Source organism: Crinia signifera, chromosome 6 (genome assembly GCF_055691185.1).
Source record: "Crinia signifera chromosome 6, ASM5569118v1, whole genome shotgun sequence".
Lineage (NCBI taxonomy): Eukaryota > Metazoa > Chordata > Amphibia > Anura > Myobatrachidae > Crinia > Crinia signifera.
Window position 1 is genome coordinate 215,030,418 of NC_139222.1, and position 18,115 is coordinate 215,048,532.

Here is an 18,115-nt window from a genome sequence, read left to right on the forward strand (position 1 = left end):
ACTGTACACTCCTCCAATATTATATACAGGTTACACAGAAGACAGGAGAGCGCTCTGTGCTAGCTATCGTATAGTCTCAAGAGTGTAGATCAAGATTGGTGATAAAGTAGTGTCCCCGGCCCAGATGCGTCTTTCTCACCAGTTTTATGTATTTGCACTTAGTTCACACATTAGTTCTTAGTTGCTGTATCAAGGGGAATCCATGTTCATTATTTCATGCTGAGGTGAGCTCAAGAAGGGGTTAATGCCTTCATTATGAAGGTCTTGCCAGCCGACTAAATTAAAAAAGGCCTCAACTGGAAGCTGTGTCTCATCGGGAGATTGGCCCAGAGGCCAACTAATGAAAGCCATGTGTTAAAAGTGAGCCAAGGGCTTCTGGTAACCCCGGATATTCCATTCTTGCCAACTCCCTACCCCCTTCTCCATTACTCCACCAAACCACATGATGACATCACTCCGGTCACACATCAGACAGGAACCTCACGCCTCTTCCCACTCACAAAATGCTTCCTCCCAGAGGAATCCACTGTGCAAATCCTGATTTAGCAGGTTTCTTTACTTAGCCACCGAATCCTGGCACAAATAGGAGGTTTGGGTGTCTGTACTTGCACGTGCTAACAGCAGTGCCATCCATCTGACACCACTAAGTTTTACATTTAGCTGCGCTGTCTTCAGATTAATTTGCTCTGAAATCACATTTACAAAACTCCCAAAAGAAAAGAAACTTCAAAAAGGATCAACTGGTAACGGATTTAACCATGTACACACTTTTTCCCCACCACAACGCACCTGTAACCAAAAGGCTTTTGTAGCTTGGCACCATTTTACAAATCAGCAGATACACAATACACATTCTGTATTAGATGTGCCACATGCATCGGACTGAAGTGCATTGCTAGCATTTCAGGACTAGATTTAAATGGCTGACCTGGAACACTAAAGCTGGCCATAAATCTACAAAATCGATTGTTACATCTGGCTGGTTGGAACAAAATCCTGGTAATATCTGAATGACAGTTTTTGGCAGTTTTCCAGCATTTCAAAGCAAAGGGTCAACTGTCATTTGCTCTCATCAATTACCAGGATTTTGTTCCAACCAGCCAGATCTGACAATAAATCTGTAGATGTATGGCCAGCTTAAGCTTACAAACAATTTCTCCTTGTAGCTAATTGATACAATTTTTCCAAAAGCAATTGCAATTCAAGCCTATCGTAGGGTCATCAATATATTGGTCTTTGCAGCTCTAGGATATTTAACAACACCTTCTCCAAACATGTTGTGTGATTTCCTTAATGTTAATAGGTAGGCCATTTGCAGATTCCTTAATCTCCATTCAACTAAGGAAATACTCCATACATAACTTGCACAGTGGACAACAGAATTAAGATCAAATCCAGATAAAGGTGCAGATTACCCTGCTGCCATGCAACGGTTGGATGGATGGCAGAGTTTTTCTTTTTGTGGGGAGGGAGGGGGTGCTTGCAATAAACATAGAAGCATTGTAAAGACCTGTTTGGCACTTATATCTACATACAGGGATTTGGATCTATACTAGCACATTTCGTCTATCCGTAGATTTGTCCTCACATAACATTGCTTTGCAAAGATGCAAAGTTGAACTTTCTAGCTGAAATTTCTCCTAACTTTGCCTCTGTGTGGACCTAAAAGGCAGGAAAGATGCTTAGGAAGACAGACTGCTATTATCTTCCATTATGTATCTAAAACCAGTGGGACATTCAGGTGCTCCACTGAATCGTCATTTACAACAGTTGCCCATCTGCATATGTTCTCTGCAAATCACTTATTAACCTTTTATGTTTTTACCCACCTTTCTGTCCCAAGGTATTTCTTTGTCGACTTGAACCAGAACCGTAAGAGGACTCATGGCGGCTGCTGGTGTCTTTCTGACGTGCTACCGCCACTGCAATACCAACAGGGGGCTGTCGGACTTCCCCTTCCCCATGAGAAGCCTCGTTTTCTCGACTTCTGGCACAATCCATTCTCTCTTGCTCTGGCTGGCACTTGTTTCCATGGAATTTAATTTCTTGATGGGAGCAGCTGGTCTTCATGTTTCCCAACCCCACAAAGGGAGTTCTCTGCCCCACAATAAGTGCTTGGTTGCTGTATTTTAGCAGGTTTTTCATGGCAGATACCTCATCTGTTGGGCCTTGCATCTCTTGGCTCAGAGGAGGGCCTGGAGTCATGAGAGCAGCCTGTTGTAAACTTGTGCTGAAAGGGTCAAGGTAAGAGTTCTTTCTGTCCTCACTGATTGAAATGGAGGGTTCTGTCCATGGTGGCAGATGAGGACCATTGTAGCCCAGTGAACTTAATTCAATGGTTTTCCTTTTTCCTTCTTGGCTACTCTGCTCCATATCAGACGGCCTGTGCTGCTGGTGACGTATTCTTGCAACCTTCTGAGAACTGTGCACCTGGGAGTCCTTGGAGGACCTGTCTAAAGTGCAACAGGACTGACTGTTTTTTATGCAATGTGTATCCTGGTTGTTAGGACGGGGACAGTCTTGTGATGTGGGCATCTCAAAGTATGCAGCCTTATCAATGCCCCTCTGCATAGCAGTCTCTGAATTTAAGCTGTTTAAAAATTCCAGGTTTTTGATCCTTGCGGCTGTGTTCTGTGGCCACTCTGACCTCCTCTCCCCTTTTGCCTCTGCTTTTAAGTGGGAGAATGTATTAGAGTAAGACCCAGGAGGGTGGGAATTAATGTTCATTTCGTGGCTCTTGTCCTTTCCATCTCCTCTGTCCATATGGCAGCTCTCCGGGGTCACCTGAAAAGGCCGGCTTTTGTCGGTGAAGTGCCCCACGGAAGGCACGAACGTGGGCCTGCCCATCTTTAGCTCCCTGCCTGATTTATCCTGCAAAGAGCATACAACGTCCGAGTTGGAATGAAGCTGCAGACAGGGGAATGAGCCAGTGGAGGTGTTAAGCGGAGCAGGAATGCTAGGGAGACTGGATGGGACAGTGTATGACACAGAGTGGTGAAGCATTTGCCTCCTCTCTAGGCACTCGCTGTAAGGTTGCTGGGGCTCGTGCTGGGGATATGACCTTTCAGATCGCATATCTTTGGCACATCGATTCTGGCTACTTTGACGAGGCATCCCTGCCCCAACAGTGCAGCTAGACAGCAAGGCTTTGCTGGGGTCCCCATTGAGCACCTTTGAGGTCATTAGGCAAGAATTTAGATGCTTGGTCCGGTTCTCACATGATCCTCTCTGGTGCATATCCTCTTTACAGTGGCTGTCCATAGAAATAGGGAGTACCATTTTCTGCCTCTCCTTGCCTTCCTCCTCCAAGTGCCTCTCTTTCAGGTCCCCTTTTACCATCTTTTCCTTGTTTAAATCTGAGCCACCCAGATAACGGTCATTGTCTTTAGAGGCCTTCTGCATGTGGCTGTTCTCTCTGTCACGACTACAGGAGCCAATGGGATGACCTGGAGCTGCCCGAGCGATACTGGGAAAATTGTGGTTGGCTGACAGGAGGGTGGGTTGTGCTGGAAGGTTCCGCAAATAGAAATTATCTGGAACAGAAGTATAGAAAATAAATATAAAATCAACAGTACAAGTAAAGTAAACAAATTACAAAACTGGTGAAACTCAAAACTTTTTGTATATTATGAATCTCAAAACTTACAATATTTTGTTTTCACCTAAATACTTTAGAGCAGGGATGGGAAAAATTCGGCCCTCCAGCTGTTGTTGAACTACATATCCCAGCATGCCCTGCAACAGTTTTAGAATGACCAAATAGTAAAACTGCAGCAGGGCATGCTGGGATATGTAGTTCAACAACAGCTGGAGGGCCAAAGGTTCTCCATCCCTGCACTAGAGAATAGCCTGAAAAATAAGGTGCTCACGCATGCCTGACATGTCTCCAGTGTAAAGTAAATGTATTACACTGGTACACATACATGACTGCTAACACAGCTTTAACCTGCGCTACCCACTTAGACACTTGCCTTAATTGCAGGGCATGCTGGGATGTGTAGTTCAACAACAGCTGGAGTGTCAAGGTTAGCCATCACTGCTATAGTCCATTGAAAACCTACTTTAGGGGGATTGCAGAAAATATTGCCTACGTCGGTTCATCATTCATACCTTCAGGTTTTTCTTCTGTTTTGCAAATGTTGCTTGATAAATGGGACACCATTCTCCAATCAAAGACAATCTCGCTGAATATACGGTGCTGGGTATTTAATTAGCAGAAAATGCAATTGTGAAGCACAGGACCTCAACATTCCAGATTTGTATCTGCACTTAAAAGGTGGGATCAAATGCCAACCATTGTGAGGAACTGAAATGGTTAGAACACCAGCACCTAGAAGCATCTCTGAAATCGCAATGCCCCTCCTGTCAGTGCTCACGCCCTCCAGATGTTGATGAACTACACATCCCAGCATGCCTTGCATCAGTTTTAGCTTGGCCACAGCAAAACTAATGCATAGCATCCTGGTATGTGTAGTTCACTAACATCTGGAGGGCCGGTGTTGCCCAGCCCTGGTTTAAGGCATAATCCTATTTCTTTCCAATAATACTTCAGCATACTTACTGCATAAAACTGTGTGGGGGCCCTTTGCTACACCTCCCTCTAAAAAGATCTTGTAGGAACTGCACTGGGTCTGCCCCTCTTTGAAAGCCTTACAGTGCCCTTACACTAGTGCGATCTGGCCAATAAATTAGGGGGAAAAAAATGGCAAATTGCTTTTTTTCCACCTATCCACGGCCCCGTGCGCTTCATATTGGAGCCCCTAGATCGCAAGTACTGCACTATACCTATGCAAAAGGACCAAATAAAATATATTTTGCATGTGATCAAGTCACTGAGTCACTGTAGTATCGCATGCGATACCTTGCACAAGTGTATGTGGGCCTTTATACAAAGAATGGCAAATGCTCATTGAAGTAAAACCCCCAGAAATGGGAACACTTCACCTCAACTCGTATTTGGAGATTAGATTAAGCTCAACATTTCATGGTCGGTGTGATGTGCCATTGCCGCATTGCGGCCTGAAATTATGGCCACCCTGTGATGACTTGTACCCACGATATTGCGGATAATAGTATTGACTTTACGTATGTCTGAACGGATTGCCCGGCCAAATGGCACTTACATGTCAACAGCATATACAGCTTTATTCCAGTAAGATGTACGCTTTACTCAATATCATGACTGGTGAAAACAGACTACACAGATTTTCATACTCCCTCCCCCTGCCCTCATGTGGAATATGTTGCAGCAGCACTTATCCGGCAACTATACATGCCGTTTTATTCAAGCAGGTGGTTCCCGGCCTTCCTTCTCATGGTTGGTGGATACAGACTATAAAAAGGACTTGCACATTATGGGTAAGATGTATTAACCTGAAAATGCGGTAAAACCACCGTTTTACCGCATTTTCCCATGTATTAAAACCCGGCCGTACCGATACCGTAGTATGAGTATCGCCACCTTTGGATGGCTATACCCTATTGGCTTATTTTCACTGCCCGTGACAACCCCGCCACCTTGTTGACCGCCCTCTCCTCCTCCCTCCAGCTTACCTTCTTGCAAGTCCTCCTGGACCCCGGAAGGTAAACCCCTCCTCCCCCTAGCAAAGCAGCCTGATGTCCTTACAGCTGCAGGGGGAGGAGGCGGCACCGGGGACAGCCACGCTGAGCTGTCCCGGCTACAGGGGAGCAGTAGGCGTAAGTACATATGTGCTGGCAACGCAACGGGGGCGTGGCAAAGGGCGGCGATGTATATCAATACATCCAGCCCTAAATATCGACATTATTTTCCAGTCTTTATATTGCATCCAGACTGCTGCTCCATATTCCTGCTGACTCCTGAGCCTCAGAATGCATTGAAGGATAGATTAGCGAGGGATTACTGGAGGAATTTCATGTGGCAAATACAGCATGTTGAGAAGGTTAAGCAAACGTGGTCAAAAAAAATTTCAAGTCCAGTCCTGTTATTTCAGCTTCTAACCTTAGAGAAAAATCAGAGCATGAAGGCTTGTGGGAATGCTGTGCCCTGCGCAGACTTTCTGCATGCATGCTTGTTCAGTACTACATGAAATAGCAGCAATGGGTAGGGCAGGTTACTCTCCAGGTGCACAACATAAGAAATTTACCACAAAGTATTAAGTATTTGTAGATCTATATCATCCAAGTAGTTAATAACATCAGCGCCTGCAGTTGCTCTGCAGAGCAATACTTCAACTGCCCCATCGGGTGCCATCTAGAGGCCACCTCCACGCAAGACACTTCATTTCACTCAATAGATTTAAGGAGCAGTGTTAGCATATCAAATAGGATACAGGATTGGCCAAATGTACAATATAACAAATTAGGTGACTATCTTATTTGACCTAATGTATATTAATGTAGCATTGATATGGACGTGGGAATATTGAGGATTTTATCTTCGTGGTAAGTAATGTGGGCAACTATAGCTATAATGGAAGGAAGGTATGGCGCTCCATCATATAAGCAGAAGTTGTATTCACCATCTCAATGCTTAGTGTAGTATGGTCATCAGGATTATGAATGAATCCTGATTTCAATGTCACACTGGAAATTGAAAAGTTGAGAAAAACCTACTGCTTCCTTCCATACTACTATCCTGGACTGTGAGGGCACCATCCAATATTTTGATGAAGTTGCTGTGCTGGATGCACCTTGGATATTTAGATGACTGAATATGTACAATACTGTATATACATACACAGTATTGTGCAGAGGTTGATATAACAATATATTGGAATCGGCTGTTGTGTGCGCTTTAGTAGAACAAGTCAAGGGATCCCTACAGAGTCTGAATTTGCACTCTACTTTTCTCAGTTATGGTATCAAGGGTCAAGTGTTTTGTTGTGGTCAATTTGTAGATTATCATATGTACTCCAAATTAGTGTATGGCTTTGCTTGCCGTGCTTTGGGCCACTGAACCATTCCCAGAGTACACACGTGGATGATATGAAAAAGTGCCCCACAAAAAAAAAAAAAAAACCTCAACTTTTTCATCACCACCATCTCAACCTTTTGTCAGTCACCTTGTGTAAGTTGTCCATGTGGTGTCAACCTAATGACTGTCTACATGACAGTCAACATATTGACTGGACACCGTTTTTTTCACAGCAGTGTTTTAGGTTTGTGTCAGCCAAGGATAAATAATCAGCCTCACCCACCCAGACACCTGCAGCTCACCGTCTGATATCTTAATTACACGTTGTCAGGAGGTACTTGGAGGACACTTTCATTCCTGATTGTATAAAGGGCAGGTCTATAGAGAAACCTTAGTCGCCTCATCCTCTTATTGCTCAGGGTTGAGGGAGGATAACTCAGTACAAATAAAGTACTCAAAGTCATTGCAAGAAAGCATAACAGTGGCGACATTAGGTCCACTGTACTGGAAATATATTTAGCAGATTTGCCTATATTTGTGCAGTTACACATTACTTAAGGCTTCAGCTGTAGTTTCATGATATGGCCTTTAGGAAGAGCAGCACTGTTTTATTTTGCACTCTATGTAAGATACTATTTAAGCTCCTCAAAATATCAGCAATATGCAGATGAATGAACACAATAAATTATGATGCTGAACATTCATATTTTATTACACAGTGACTTGCCTTTTTGGGACTCGTAAAAGCGATGTTGTCCGTACAAAACATTGCCATTTCCGTGGTCCAAGTGGCTCATGGGTAGAAAAGTGGAAAAACGAGGATAGCCTACAAAAAACAAACAAACAATATATAAGATTATCTATATACATTTTATTAAAGTAAATCCCAGTGAATTGGACAAACTAAACCAATAAAGTGCAGTCTATGGTGAAAAAAAAAGGGGGTAGATCAAAAGCCATAAATAAAGCCAGCTGGTGGCTACAGGTGACTAGCAAATTTGAATTCTCTTATTTATTTATTAACAGATTCTTATATAGCGCATACATATTCCTCAGCGCTTTACAGAGTATAGTTGAACATTCACATCAGTCCCTGCCCCAGTGGAGCTTACAATCTATATTCCCTACCACATGTACATGCGCACACAGACAGACAGTCTAGGGTTAATTTTGTTGGAAGCCAATTAGCCTACCAGTATATTTTTGGATTGTGGGAGGAAACTGGAGTACCCCGAGGAAACCCACGCAAGCACAGGGAGAATATACAAACTCCACACAGTTAGAGCCATGGTGGGTATTGAACCCATGACCTCAGTGCTGTGAGGCAGTAATGCTAACCATTACACCGTCTGTGATGCCTCTTCATAAATATCCTGACGCTCTTCTCCAAAATTACCATAAAGAGCTTGCTTACTGTAATACACTTATTGTCGCACATGGAATTGTTGGTATAGAAGATATTGGGATGCCAATCACACAACCACTTGTTGCACACTGCACAGAGAGATGCAACAAAGAGAAGCACCACCTTCCCATGCAATGTGAACTTTCTCCACCACATCAGTTGATTCAGGCATACCATTTCACTAGAATCATACAGAGTTTGAGAAATGTTTAAAAGTTCTGTTTGTCTAAAATTCACGTGTGTTCTATTAGCTACACCTATGCTTATTATGAAGACCTGCAATACATGCTTCATAGTCCTCTGGCAGAGACACCAGCAGTCCTGCAGGCTCACACCAAGTCAAAGGCTGTATGTACCTTGTTGCAGTGAAACAGTCAAATTTCCTTGACCTGAAGTGGAAACATTTCAGTTTACGGAGGAGGACTGGGAAAGAGGAGTTCCAGCCTAGCTAAATTCTTGCAGCTGTCTCTTTTAATTGCTTCTTGTTAAAAGACTTTTACTAGCTTTCATTTAAGTAAACATCAGTCAGTAAATTCCTCTACCACAGATGCCCATTCCCACATGTAACCTTCCACTGACCCATGGACTCATCCACTGCCTCCCAGCACTTTCATATGAATTTACTGGAGGGTGTTGTAGGTAAAACATCTGCGCTCATCCCCCACTAACATCCCTCCAACCTGTTACAACAAAGAATAGAACTTGTAACTTGCGGGTAAAAATCAGAGTTGTGTCAGTACTGCAAATTTTGATTACCGCAAATGTCAAGTTTTATGTTACATCAGTTTGCATTAATGCATCAAGGTAGTATTCCCAACATCTCAAGTAACATAGCTGGACTTCCGTTACAGGCGGTATTACCGAAGGTGCCCATACATGGTGCACTGAACTCTGTGCTTTTATAGTACTAGATTGCATAGCATCTAGTACAACAAGCATACAATGTGCTACAGCACCGTACTTCTTGTACTAGATACGATGCAATTGTAAAAGCACAAGCTGAACAGACTTTATGTGCTGTGTGATGGGATGCCCACGGGAGCGCGCATCACACAGAATCATTGTACCGTGTATGGGCACCTTGACAGTGGGCGGGCAGGCAAGCGAGCGGCCGGACACGCTGCAGGCAAGAAAAGGTGGTCTACAGAATTGGTACAATAACTAAGGAAGCTAAAGACTTCTGAGCGAATGAAGAAACGAGTCTTCCAGTGCAGTCGTATGGAACGGATCCTATGACAATTAAGTTGGGTATAAACTAGACCTGGGGTAGCCAACCCTAGTCCTCGAGAGCTACCAACAGTGCAAGTTTTGCAGGTCTCCTCACAGAATCACAAGTGAGCTAATTAGCTCCATCTGTGTATCTTTGAAAATGTGTCAGTGATTAATGAGTGCAGCAGCTAGGTTGTCTGGAAAATGTGAACTGTTGGTAGCTCTCGAGGGCTAGAGTTGGCTACCACTGAACTAGACGATACATTGGATGATTTGTCCTTTTCAGTTAAATTGGAAAGATAAAATCTGCGACATTGCAGATCTAAAGATATCGTTAAATGACGGCATGTTCCTGGATGCGGCAACGGAATTACATATTGCGCAATAACATTAAGTGTGCAGTCTGAGCAACAATCCACAATTCTCTAGTGCAGCGGCTGTCCAAGTCTGTCCTCAGGACCCCAAACATGTTACGTTTTCCAGGTCACCAGATAGTTGCACTGTGTATCATTAACGGTCACATCCTATAAATCCACAGGTGACCTGAAATCTAAACTGTGTGAAGTTCTGAGGACTGAATTTGAGAACCTGCGGTCTCTACGCAGATTAAGTCGCCCAACATGCCCTGGCCGGCAGCATAGAGGCAATATACCAAGAGACTACTGCACACACAGAATGATAAAATAAAAAATAAAAAAATCGGCCATATAGTTTTCCTCCCCTAGTAAATAGAGTTGCATACATTTACACTGCCCAGTAATGCACAGCTCCATGATGGTAGAAGAAAACTTGTGCCACTTGTCATGCTCACTTTCAGACTAGTATACTTCAGGGCACACAGCAACAGAGCTGTAAAGTATAGCAGAAGCGGTCTCAGCAGCGTGCACAGTGCAACCTCATTAATCGCCTCAAATACATTGACTGTCAAATATCGGTACAGATTGAATTACCACCCCCTAAGAGGACATCAGATTTCAGCAGCACATACAATCATTACTACCCTTGGTCTTAGGCTAGATACATAAAAGTACTAGGCTACTGAGCGTTCTGCCAAAATTACTCTTCTGCAAGTATATGATCAGATGGCCTTGACCGAAAACAGTGGCCAAAAAGTCCCCATATCAATGCAGAGCACACATTCCTCAGAGTGTGCTGATATTTTCTATGACTTATCCTGATAGCCTCATCCTCCAGGTTCAGGCCTGGCCAACCTGTGGCTCTCCAGATGTTGTGAAACTACACATCCCAGCATGCCTTGACAGAGTTTTGCTATTAGGAAATGCTAAAACTGTGCCAGGAGAACAATGGCTCTACCCATATGTACTTAGTTGATAAGAAGAGAGTGTAGTGCCAATTATAAAGCAGCCATTGCTATGCATCTTGCAGTGGCTTGAGACAGATGGAGGCAGTGGTGAGCTTTTTAAGCCATTGCTTCGCCTTCGATATAGTGTAGAAGATGCTGATGCATGTAGAAGATGCTGATCTGCATCTTTGCCCCTATGCATATCTTGCACACACTTCCTCTGCATTCTTTAAGATCAATAAAGTGTGTAGAACGTTACAGTTGGTGTGAACCAATATATTTAATAGTACCGCTTGATTAATTCCAATAATGCTCAGCTCATCTCATACACATGGAAAGTCTCATGAAATATAGCACGGCCATATGAAGTTACATCTGGAAGGGCATGTCTTTGCAGAAACACAGTTAAGTAGACCGCTCCCTCAGCAGGAGATAAGGGATCTTTGAGAATAGGAAGGCTATTGAAGGAAGTGCTCTGTGACTGAATTGCAACAGCTGCCCCTTGGATAAAAAAAAAAAAAAAATCTATCTCATCTGAAGCCCAGGAACAGTACTGGCAATTCTGAGCCCCACAGAATGAGGTTCCGTGCAGCTGTGCTTTAGGAATTCCCAGGGTGAAGGGGCAGAGATGCCCGGGTACAAAATGTGCAGACGCTTTGAAGCTTGGAGCCCACGCCAGGACTGAAATGGTTTCATTCAAGGACAGACAGACAAGTAGCCTTTGTGTGTACAAAAAAAAATGGAGAAAGACAGGCTAGGGAGGGTGCGTAACACAGATAGCATGAACAGACCAGCCCGACATCTGTCTGTAGGAAACAGCACTTGGCATATATACTCATAATGGAATGGAGAAAGCCTGGATTACTTAGATGGGGACGGTAGAAACGACAGTTATATATGTGTGTATTTCCAGAACAAGTCATTTACATAAATTTAGTTTCTTCAGAAAATCAGAAAAAGAGTGCTTCCTTTGAGGGATCTGTAGTGCTCCTGTATGTTATAATACAATGTCCATGCAACATAGTTAGGGGGGCATTCAATGTGGGAGTCACAGCTGTCGAGCTGGCTCGACAGCCGTGACCCTGTCCCGTTTTCGGTCAGCTCGACCGAGAAATCGCAGGCGGGATTCAATGTCCCACCTGCCGCAGGGCGAGAAAGGGGCGTGGTCGAGAGCGGTGCCCAGGAGATTGGCAAATCCCGGCTGTTTGACAGAACGAGCCCGACTGCTTGTGAAGTGGGGCTCGTTCTGAGAGATCCCCTGCTCAATGCGGTCAAGGAAGACAGCATTGAATAGGGCCCGGCAGCCATCTCCCCCTTCGGAAGATGGTCGCCGGTGAATGAATATCCCCCTTACTGTGCGCACATTTTAATATCAACTACAGAAATACTGAATACTGGCCTATGTGCCAGATGTTTATAAGTGATCGCTACCAGCTCTGTCATGAAAGGGTTAACTTTGGAATATGTTAGGAATTTTGATTGTTTGCAATTTTAATTAAATTATTTTATTTCAAGGCCTGAAGACAGGAGGAGGAGGAGAGGAAGCCGTATCAGCAGAGACACATGAAAAATGGATGGGGGAGCACTTGGCGATGTGGTGAGTGAACAGAGGGTGTGATGTTTAGAAAATACAAAGGTGTAATTTCTCTTGATGGCATTACAAAACGACTTCCAGCGGGCACCTAGGGAAAGGAAACTCTCTGGAGAATTTGGAGGATGAGGTAAGGAGCTTGTTAACCAGCAGTGGATATGCACATTTTTTTTATTTTTTTCCAAATATTGGTTAACACAAATAAACATTACATAGGAGAACAGAGGCAAGTGAACAGTTAACAAAAAGCGTGCCCGTAAAATATGGGGTGTGGGGTGGAGAGAAACCATCTGGTGCCTTACCTCTACCAACCGCATCCATTTTGGGGGGTTATAAAAAGGTGAACCCTTTTAATTGCAATGTATGCAGTGCGCTGCACTGTACTACATTTGTAGTTTAAAAAAAAAAAAAAAATCAAAATAAATTGGTGCTCAAGGACTGCAAAATAGCTTTGGTCAGTCCCGTAGCCTGAACCCCAAGCACTTCCATAGGCTAAAACAGTAGAAAGTCTGTCTCCGAAAGTTTTTTTTTTTTTACTTCCGATAAACTACAACTATTTGGATGGGTGATACAGAGTTTAAATGCTGAACAGCAGCAGTCTGCCCACAACTGTCCTAACCAGGAGGCAGAGAAACTACTAAAATGTTTGACCATCAGTCAAACCCAGCAAAGAGACTGTTAAAAGAAAAACCAGGCAACTCTGCTAATCTACTTATGCTGCGCGAGTATGGCTGAAGAACACAAGAAACTGCTGGCTGCTTTGGCAGATACATGAAAGGTAACGCCAGGTATTTCCTTGACACCCAACCCCACAGGAGATTCCGGGTGGATATGGGAGGTGTAGCAGCCACTAGTGCAGTCTTGGTTTATTAATACACAGGTGACTGTGGGAAGTCTTGCAGAGAGCTGGCACAAATACACTCTGCCTTCGCTGCCAAAGAGCGCACCGCCTGCTGCAAGTCACCATCCAGGGATGGAAGCCATATTTATCATCTCCTGCCACCCCCCCATGTCCTAAAGTATGCATATTTTAGGAGGTTTTGACAAACAGAGAATATTACAGAACACTGAATAATCCAGTAGCAGCATACATATACCAATAAGTACATGAGCAAAGTTTCTATATATAATTCATAAGACCTTCTCATTTACAAAGTAAAAACTACAAAAAGATATGTATTAAACACATTTACCAGTTATGTTGAAGTAGGAAGTACACGTTCACACCCCACCCATTTAATACAAAGTTACTTCTACGCTATAAAAGGTGCCAGGGCCCAGCCCGGTCACAGATGACCAGACCAAGGATTAGATATCGGAGAGAACAACTGTGTCAATAACAACATCTGTATGTGGGCTCATTTACATCTGCCAACTCCCTTCTCCCCACATCCCAGACACACCCGGGCCCCCTGGCGGCTGTAGCAGCACGTAACCCACGCTGTGCTGGAGAGCAGCAAGGAAATTTGCACTATAAATACACATAGCTTACAGTACAGTAGGGGCTATATAACCCGGGAAAATTCAGAGAGCAGGATCTAGAACTGAAATTCTGGTTTCACCTTGTACACAAATATGACACTTTGCATAGAATGGGGCAGATAAATTAAGCCTTAAAAAAAAAAAAGAAATAAAAAAATTAACATGAGGGTGATAAATGACCAGCCAATCCACTCCTCTCATGTTACAGGCTGTGTTTGAAAAATGGTAGTTAGCAGCTGATTGGCTGGTTGTTTATCACTCTTGATCACCCTCTTGCGTCCATCTATTTTTAAGGTTTAATACATCTGCCCCAATGTCTTTTTAATATACCATGCAAAGTAACATTTCTCAGCATATCAGTAACTTTAGCATCTAGCTGGGAAGTAAAACAGTGGCACCTGCCTCTGACATTTATATACAGAGGGCATATCCCAATCCAATCCCATTTAATTCGAGAAAGAGAAGGGAACTGCAGCGACCCACACAAACGTGACTTATCACAGTAATATCAATAAACCAAGCCACGGTAACAATGCAAACCAGTCACCTACACAGAGTGAATGTGGCAATTTAGTAGGTGTAAACTATAGTCATGGGAAAACATAAGTTACTAGAGGCATAAGTGAGGCTTTTGAGGAGTAGCGGCTGGCAACAGTGTTCTTGACACTGGTACTGCTATAGAGATCTATAGATAGGATTCATCTTGTGCCGATGTATAGTCAAGACCTCACTTAACATGGACGTGACAAGCACCAACCAGAACTTGCAAAAGCGCAGTACATATATAATGTATATAGATTTTATTTACAGTTAATATTGACATACATCAAAAAGGCCAGACAATAAGTGTAATATAAGTTCAATTCCCCAAATAACCAGCAGAAACAAAGGGAGTTTTGTATAAAAGCTTGGGTGATGAACTGGAAACTGGTAGCCACGCTCCTAATGCCACAACAGGACTCCGGCACGTGCACACAAGACTGTGAAAGAGGCTTTTTAACGCTGCACTGCAATCATGCAGCTGGCACCGCTCACATGAAACTTCTACTCAAAGAACTATAGGGGGTTAAAAAGGAGATGCCTCTGCCAATCCCGCTCACAGCTCTTGGTGATGAGCAAGGCTGGGCAGCAGGAAGTCCTCACGGAGAAGGGATAAGCAGATGTGAGCACTGCTACATGACTGTGAGCTTGGGAAGGGTGTGTGAAAGCTGTGGGAGTACTGAAGAGCTCCAGGATATGAAGGCAGCCCAAAAAACGAATCACTCAACCTTACAAAACACAAAATGTTATGTCCCGCAATTTCATCTAGCCAATATATGAAATGGGAGGTTAAAAGCGTCCAGCTGCAGACTGCAGCCCTTCAATGGATTTAAGGCAAAACATTCTACAGGCTTATGTTCAATGCTGCAGTTCACCCACAAGAACAGATTGTGGCAATCCGTAGCACTCTAGGACTGTAGGTTTTTGGCCGTAGAGCATGCTGGTTCTTGTAGTTCCACAACAGCGTTAAAGCCAAACTAGTCTGCTCTAGAGATTCTAGATGTGATGCATAGAATAACCGGACCAAAAGTGACAAATGAGTGATGCCAGGTCTTCCAAGACTACACAACCTTCATGTTCTGAACTGAAAACATCAAAATTTGACCCTTTCAGTGCAGGCCAAGCAAGTAAAAAAAAAAAAAAATTGTATCTGATATATGGCACATGTCAGACGTGGCAACCAAATAGTTAAAGGGTAAGACTATCTATTGCCACACCCCAATTCCTCCCAAATTAGTTCAGTCACAGACAGACAGAAACACGCAGAGTTAAAGAAAGTGAGAGCGGGAGGTGGTATTGGCTCAAGGCCCTGGCATCATGCCTGGCTGCTAGTCTGAAAAGATGCCAGCTGGCTCGTTCCACATCAGAAATATCCCCCCCTACTCTCCTCCCTTCTTCATGCTGCATATTAAAGAGACTGAGGCAACCCAGTCATTGGAAGAAACAGAAACCGAATAAGAAGGTACATACTAGAGAAAGACAGTGAGCCTAGGTCAGACATAAGTAGCTTCTGCGCAATAAAGAACAAATCAAAACACTGAAACTCTACATAAACAGTGACAGGAAATAGTTTCCAACAGGAAAGCTAGCGCGTGTCTGTTGCAGAGGTTTTATGCAGCATGTAGAAGGGTATAATATAGATTCTAAAATATACTAGTTACCAGCCATAATGAGTTTGCACACTAGCACCATGTTCTTACTGCAAGGGAGATCAACCTGGCTTTTACCTGGCATTTAAATGCCGGGGACTGCAGCGCCGGACCCCGTTCTTACTGCTAGGCATGATTTGTCACTCCACAGAAAACATTTCCACTGCTCCACAGAACAGCGTATGTGTGCTGTACATCGCTCCAGCCGAGGCTTGACATTGGTGATGTGAGGCTTCCCATGTAGCTGCTCGGCCACAGAAACCCATTCAATTAAACGTCCACTGCACAGTTTTTGTGCTTACATAACTGCCAGTGGAAATTTCAGAACTCTTCAGCTTTGGAATCAGCAGAGCACTGGAGCCTTTTTATACACCAAGTGCCCTAGCATTCCTTGACCCTGCTCTGTGATTTTACGTGGCCTTCCACTTAGTGGTTGAGTTGTTGCTAAAGGCTTCTACTTAAAGCGGACCGTGGAATATCCAGAAGGTATAAATTATTGCACGGGTGGCATCCTCTCACAGCCCTGAGCTCTTCACAACGCCCGACCCATCTTTTATCACAAATGTTAGCGTATGGATAGTGCATGGCTTGATATTTTAGATTATAGAAATACACCAAGGCTGAAAAAGCCATGGAGAATGTATATGTGTTAGATTTTATTTTGTATAGATCTCAAACCTATTACATGTGCAATGAGTCCACACACAGGTGTTAATTATATGATACATTTTCATGTAAATAAAATGCTTAGGAGAAGATTTAATAAAGAGAGAGATAGTCCTATCACTTGTTATGCATGTTAAATGGTGCTGAAGCCAATCAGCGAAGTGTCAAACATTACAATTAGGAGCGGATTGGCTGGAGCACAATTTAACAGACATAAGAGTAAGAAGATCACTCTTTATTAAATCTGCCCCTCATTCTCTTAACTTTCCACGGTAGAGACAACTGCGGGTGATTTACCAATGCATACATCAACATATCACTACTATTTAACCAACACACAAGTTTCTGATCTTGAAAAAAACAAATACAGGTTGAGTATCCCGTATCCAAATTATTCCAAAAACCATACATTCCAGAAAGTGAAAAAACTATTTTTTTTCGCTAAAATCTTACTGGGGACATATGTAACAGCCCTACTGGGGACATGATATGTAACTGCCACTATATATGTGCAAGAAAATGATTGCTTGGCATTCAAACGCAGTGCCTGACATGGTACACAAAATTTGTTTCATGTTTGGAAACCTTGTTTTTTGAACAAATACAATATATTTGTGTGTATTTCATGTGGTTGATGTGTTTATACAGCATACATGCCAGATAATTCAAAATACATAATTGAAATATTCAAATATTCCGAAATACAGAATAATCTGTTAACCAAAATTCTCCTGGTCCGGAGCATTTTGGATAAGGGATACTCAACCTGGGCTCAATTTTAATTTGTCAAACAGAATGGAGCATTTCTGAAGGAACATCAGCACTTTCTAGCATTTTTTCTGGAAAGAACATAATACCTAACATATATTACAACTTTAAAAAAAAAAAAAAACACATGCAATTCACAATAGGCATCTCAAAAATCTACCTAACAAACCAAGATAGTACACTTAAAAAAAAAAATACATTTGTTGCTTTGTTGACTAGCAACAACAGAACCACCACACACACACACACACACACACACACACACACACACCACACACACACCACACAAATGCACAGAATGTACCAGAGAGCACGGGTTTCAAATGTGGAACTACCATTGGTGCAGCAGGTACAGTACACAAGTCCCCCTGAGGACTAAGTGCCCCACTGCTGCCCATGTCGCCCTCTTCCAGTCACCCCTGATCACCCACTGCCAAGTGAAGTTGGGGTGGAAGAGGGGGGCCAAATGATAGATTATGCACATAGGCCCACAACCCTTAAGTTCTACCACTGACAGGTCTATTTGTTAAACTCCAGGAGGTAGATTTAGTAAAGGCTGATATTCATAGGTTTAGATCCATTTTAAAATCACCACAAATCCAAATAA

At 43.2% G+C, this 18,115-nt stretch overlaps 1 protein-coding gene across 7 annotated transcripts in view; it reads right to left on the reverse strand.

The window, feature by feature from the left end:
* BAHCC1 (BAH domain and coiled-coil containing 1) overlaps nucleotides 1-18,115 on the reverse strand; it is a 110,580-nt gene that overhangs the window by 35,050 nt on the left and 57,415 nt on the right. For all 7 annotated transcript variants that reach the window (XM_083148800.1, XM_083148799.1, XM_083148804.1 and 4 more), the window contains 2 exons: nucleotides 7,623-7,721; nucleotides 1,830-3,533 (listed from right to left, as the gene is read on the reverse strand). In XM_083148800.1, the coding sequence (XP_083004926.1) occupies nucleotides 1,830-3,533; nucleotides 7,623-7,721 (1,803 nt within the window). The remainder of the gene's footprint in view (nucleotides 1-1,829; nucleotides 3,534-7,622; nucleotides 7,722-18,115) is intronic.